This window comes from Mauremys reevesii, unplaced genomic scaffold (genome assembly GCF_016161935.1).
Source record: "Mauremys reevesii isolate NIE-2019 unplaced genomic scaffold, ASM1616193v1 Contig94, whole genome shotgun sequence".
NCBI classification, from domain to species: domain Eukaryota; kingdom Metazoa; phylum Chordata; order Testudines; family Geoemydidae; genus Mauremys; species Mauremys reevesii.
The window spans coordinates 219,462-225,103 of NW_024100911.1; the positions used below are offsets into that span (position 1 = coordinate 219,462).

The following is a 5,642-nucleotide window of genomic DNA, read 5'->3' on the forward strand; positions in this document are numbered from 1 at the left end:
TCAGGGGGCAGAGTGTGCTGAATTCAGGACACCGCACATTAGGAAAGATGTGGACAAATTGAGGGGTCCAGAGTAGAGCAACATAAATGATCAAAGGTTCAGAAAACAGGGCCTATAAGGTTTAGGGGGAGGGATAGCTCAGTGGTTTCAGCATTGGTCTGTTAAACCCAGGTTATGAGTTCATTCCTTTGGGGGGCCACTTAGGAATCTGGAGTAAAAATCAGTACTTGGTCCCGCTAGTGAAGGCAGGGGGCTGGACTCAATGACTTTTCTGGGTCCCTTGCAGTTCTAGGAGATAAGTATATCTCCATGTATTATTATATAACTGACCTTGTTTAATCTTGAGGTGGAAGGGAGATCTAGATTAGATATTAGGAGGAGCTTTCTAAGGCTAAGGGTAGTTAAGGTGCCTGGAACAGGGTTTCGAGGGAGGCTGGGGAATATATCTGTCATTGAAGGCTTTTAAGAACAGATTGGACAAACATCTGCCAACTGGCCACTTCCTGACACGGGCCAGAGTCAGGAGACCTGGGTGGAAAGCAGGTTGGGAGCTTCCATGTTGCCACCAGGTTGGGGGCAGGAACGGACCAGAGGGGATGAGCCTGACCCAGTGGCCTGGCTCTGTCCCTTTCCCAGGGCCTGGGCTCGTGGGTTTGTAGGTCGGGGGATGTGAGGAAAAGAGACTCTGTGCAGAGGGGAGCCGGGCTGTGAACGGGTGTGTCTCACAATGGGGTGGGGCGCAGAGATGAGGGTTCATGAGCTTCTGCTTTCAATTTCCTGTGAATCAGAAATGTAATTGCTGGGCTCCGAGCCAGACAGCTGGAGAACAAGAGTCCGAGGTGCCATGGCTTCCTCAGCATCAGCACATCTGGCCAAAATCAGCCCCCACACCCACGGGGCGGCTCCCGCTGGGTTTAGAACCCGCTGCCTCGAAGCCAGAGCTCCCTGCTCCGCCGGCTGGAGGCTGAGCTGGGCCGTCCCGACCCAGAGCTCCTGTGGGGCTGGATCATGGCAGGACTCTGCTCCCAGCTGGCCGCGCTGCTCCTGCTGCTGGTGCTGCTGCCGTCCCCAGTGCATGGTAAGAGGGAGCAAGGGATCCAGAGCGATGCAGAGCCACGGGGAACAGACCAGAAGGGGAAGATCAGATCCAGATCCTGCCCCAGTGGTCTGGCTCTGACTCTTTCCCAGGGCCTGGGTTTGCGGGTTTGTGGGTCTGGGGGCACGTGAGGAAAACAGATCCTGCCCAGAGAGGGGCAGAAATGACAGTGCCGGTCCCCAGGCCCTGCTGTGCATGAAGGGACCCTGATCCCCACCCCCACAGGCATCACCGGCTTGACCCCTCCCACCCCTCTGACTAACCCCCCACAGGAGCCACTGCCTCCAGTCCCCCTCCCATTTGTTGTGCCCCAATCTCCTGCCCTCAGGCTTGGCTGGGTGGAAAGAGCACGTGTGGCCCTGAGAGAGCTGAGTGCAGCCCTCGTTCATCTCATGTCGATGTTCACTCTGAAACCTATTGACACATGGTAGCCACCTACAATTTGGGGTACGGTATGGGGATTATGGGAGGAGCTATGGGACAGTGGGTGGGGCTTGTATTCCAGCCCGATAAGAACATAAGAACGGCCATCCTGGGTCAGACCAAAGGTCCATGTAGCCCAGTGTCCTGTCTGCCGACAGTGGCCAATGCCAGGTGCCCCAGAGGGAATGAACAGAACAGGGAAGCATCAAGTGATCCATCCCCTGCGCCCATTCCCAGCCTCTGGCAAACAGAGGCCAGGGACACCATCCCTGCCCTCCATGAACTTCTCTAGTTCTTTTTTGAACCCTGTCGTGGTCTTGGCCTTCACAACATCCTCTGGCAAGGAGTTCCACAGGTTGACTGTGCGTTGTGTGAAGAAATACTTCCTTTGGTTTGCTTTAAACCTGATGCCTATTCATTTCAACCCCTCGTTCTTGTGTTATGGGCAGTAGTAAATAACACTTCCTTATCTATTTTCTCTACACCAGTCATGACTTTATAGACCTCAATCATATCTCCCCTTAGTCGCCTCTTTTCCAAGATGAAAAGCCCCAGTTTTATTAATCTTGCCTCATACGGAAGCTGTGCCAGACCCTTAATAAGTTTTGCTGCTCTTTTCTGAACCTTTTCCAATTCCAATACATCTTTTGTGAGTGGGGCGACCACATCTGCACGCAGTGCTCAAGATGTGGGCATACCATAGATTTATACAAAGGCAATATGATATTTTCTGTCCTATTATCTATCCCTTTCTTAATTATTCCCAGCATTCAGTTGGCTTTTTTGACTGCTGCTGCTCATTGAGTGGACGTTTTCAGAGAACTATCCACAGTGACTCCAAGATCTCTTTCTTGAGTGGGAACCGCTAATTTAGACCCCATCATCTTATATCGATAGTTGGGATTATGCTTTCCAATGTGCATTACTTTGCCTTTATCAGCATTAAATTTCATCTGCCATTTTGTTGCCCAGTCACCTAGTTTTGACAGATCCTTTGTAGCTCTTCGCAATCTGCCTGGGACTTAACTATCTTTAATAATTTTGTATTATCTGCAAATGTTGCCACCTCACTGTTTAGCCCCTTTTCCAGATCATTTATGAATATGTTGAATAGGACCGATCCCAGTACAGACCCCTGGGGGACACCACTATTTACCTCTCTCCATTCTGCAAACTGACCATTCATACCCACCCTTTGTTTCTTATCTTTTAACGAGTTAACAGTCATTGAGAGAATCTCCCCTCTTACCCCGCTGCAGCTTAATTTACTTAAGAGCCTTTGGTGAGGGACCTTGTCAAAGGCTTTCTGAAAATCTAAGTACACTATATCCACCGGATCCCCTTAGTCCACATGCTTGTTGACCCCCTCAGAGAATTCTAGTAGATTGGTGAGGCATGATTTCCCTTTACAAGAACCATGTTGACTCTTCCTCAACAAATTATGTTCATCTATAAATCTGACAATATTGTTCTTTATTATAGTTTCAGCCAGTTTGCCCGGTACTGAAACCAGGCTTACGGGCCTGTAATTTCTGGGATCACCTCTGGAGTCACATTAGCTAATCCTCCATTCATTGGGTCCAGAAGCTGACTGAAATGATACATACCACAGTTATATACCACAGTTAGTAGTTCCGCACCTTCCATCCTCCTGCCTTCCTTCGGATCCTAATGCCGCTCCTGTCCCTATGGCCCTGATGCTGTAATGTCTCCCCAACATTTCTGTTCCCTCCACAGGTGCTGAGGAGAGTCAAGACCAGCCAGGTAAAGACTCAGGACTCCTGGGTTCTATCCTTAGTTCTGGGGGGCGGGAGGTGTGCACCTTGTCCTGTGTTAACATGGCTCCCTGGTTTGTGCAGTGTTCAGCCGTATCATAGGGGGGCACGATGCCAAGAAGGGTCGATGGCCCTGGCAGGTCAGTGTGCAGAAATATGATGGTGATAAAGATGAATACGACCACATCTGTGGAGGATCCCTCATCTCAGCCCAGTGGGTGGTGTCAGCCGCTCACTGCTTCGATCGGTGAGTCACCCTGGCAGGGGATCCCAGGCTGCCCTGACTTGGTTTGCAGTGACATCTGTCTATGGTCTCAGCTCCATCGCTGACTTCCCGCTCTTGGTCAGACTATCCCCATGGTGCAGTGTGACCGTTCCCCTGCTGCCCCCACCCCAGAGCTGGCTGTATCTTAATGCTGGGTGAGGCATCGCGTTGCTGTGTGGCTGTTCCCCAGCCTCGCTGCCCCAGAGGTGGCTGCATTTTTGTCTATGTTCACAGTCTATCTTTCCTCCTTGATCAGTATTTTCTGCCCCTCCTCTCCCAGCAATCTCAATGAATCTAGTTATTGCGTGAACCTGGGGGAGCACCAGCTCCCCAACGCCTCCCGCACCTGCATCTCGTCCCCCGTGCGTCGCTTCATCAGCCACCCCGACTACAACCAGAGCATGCACTTCGCCGACATTGCCCTGGTGCAGCTGATGGAACCTGTCAACTTCACGGACACCATCCGCCCCGTCTCCCTGCTGGGCCCCTCCACCCAGTTCCCAGCCGGGGAAAAGTGCTGGGTCATGGGCTGGGGGAATACCGGGCCAGAGAATAAAGGTGAGGGGGGGATGGGAGCTTGGTGGGTCTAATGGGTGATGGGGGGTGATCTGAGAGCCCTTCCTCTGAGCTCGAAACACACAGGGCTGTGTAGCCACGAGGGAAATCCTGTGCATGCTCTCACACACACACACACACACACACACACACACACACACACACACTCTCTCTTCCCCGTCCTCTCCATCAGGGGGCAGCACTGCGCATGCTCACACACACACACACACTCTCACTCTCTTCCCCGTCCTCTCCATCAGGGGGCAGCACTGCACGCGCTCACACACACACACACACACACACACACACACACACTCACTCTCTGCCCTGTCTTCTCCATCAGGGGGCAGCACTGCGCGCGCTCACACACAATCTCCCCTGACGGGGACGTTTATGCGCACTCTGATCTGCAGCCCCTGGATTGTGCTGTTGCTCACATGCCGAGCCGCCGTGTTACACTAGGAGAGATTTTCCCCAGCCCATCCCCGTCCTTTCCAGCTCCCTCGGCTCCCCGCGGCTCCATCCCCGACTCTCTCATTCCAGATGCACTTCAGCCGCCCCGGACTCTCCAGGAGGTGGAGGTTCCTCTCGTCGATGTGTCGACCTGCAGAGAACAGTTTGGGAAACAGAGCCACTGGATCAAAGATGACATGCTGTGCGCTGGGGCCAGGTGTGACCCTAATGGCCCCTGCAAGGTGGGCTTCTTGGCTTAGGGGGGCAGCACTGGGGCTGCTTGAAATTATCTGGCCCATTGTTCTGTTTGCAAACATTGGCCCTTCCTCCCCAGCTCTCAAACAAGGCCCAGGTGGGTGATGTTTTAATTTGATCTTCTGCGCGTCTCATTGATGGAGAAAGCAGCTCTCCCAGCACCAGTGCATTCTGGGAGATCTCACAAGTCACCACAAGATGGGGGGGAACTCTCTGAGCTCTAGCCCTGCTGAAGTGAGAGGGTTAAATTTGGCCTGAGCTTAATGCCAGAGAAAACAAACCTAACAAGGGTGGAAGCTCTGCCCGGGCACTGCAGCAGGACATGGCATGGGAAGGAAATGGGATTTATCCCCAGCTCTGGGAGGGAGTGCGGGCTAGTGGGTTAGAGCGGGGCTGGGAGCCAGGACTCCTGGGTTCTCTCCCTGGTTCTGGTGGAGGAAAAACAGGAGGCACTTTGTGGGAAGGGAGGCGAAGGGGCCGCCCTCATTGACCCTAGTGTCTCTCTCTCTCTAGTTTGACTCTGGGGGGCCTCTGGTCTGTCAAAGGAACGGCAGCTTCGTCCTGACTGGGATCGTCAGCTGGGGCATAGACTGCTCACCCCTACTCCCCAAGGTGTACGTCCAGGTTCCATTCTATGTCAACTGGATCCAGAATGTCACGGGTGGCGCTGGCCTCTCCATCGTCTCTCCTGCCGTACTCAGTGCCGGTACCGCCAGTACCACCCCACCGGGGCCCTGCAGCAACGGCTTAGTCTGCTCATGCCTAGCGCTGGCTCTGGCTGCACCGCTCCTTGCTGGGCTCCTGCTGCTGGCCCTGTGAC

The 5,642-nt window shown here is 53.5% G+C and overlaps 1 protein-coding gene across 1 annotated transcript; it reads left to right on the forward strand.

Moving 5' to 3' along the window:
- The first annotated feature begins 851 nt into the window (after positions 1-851).
- LOC120395105 (serine protease 27-like) lies at positions 852-5,642 on the forward strand. Its single transcript, XM_039519266.1, has 6 exons — positions 852-1,078; positions 3,257-3,283; positions 3,379-3,541; positions 3,840-4,117; positions 4,658-4,809; positions 5,336-5,642. The coding sequence occupies exons 1-6, from the start codon at positions 1,009-1,011 to the stop codon at positions 5,639-5,641; spliced, it is 996 nt and encodes a 331-aa protein (XP_039375200.1). The 5' UTR covers positions 852-1,008; the 3' UTR covers position 5,642.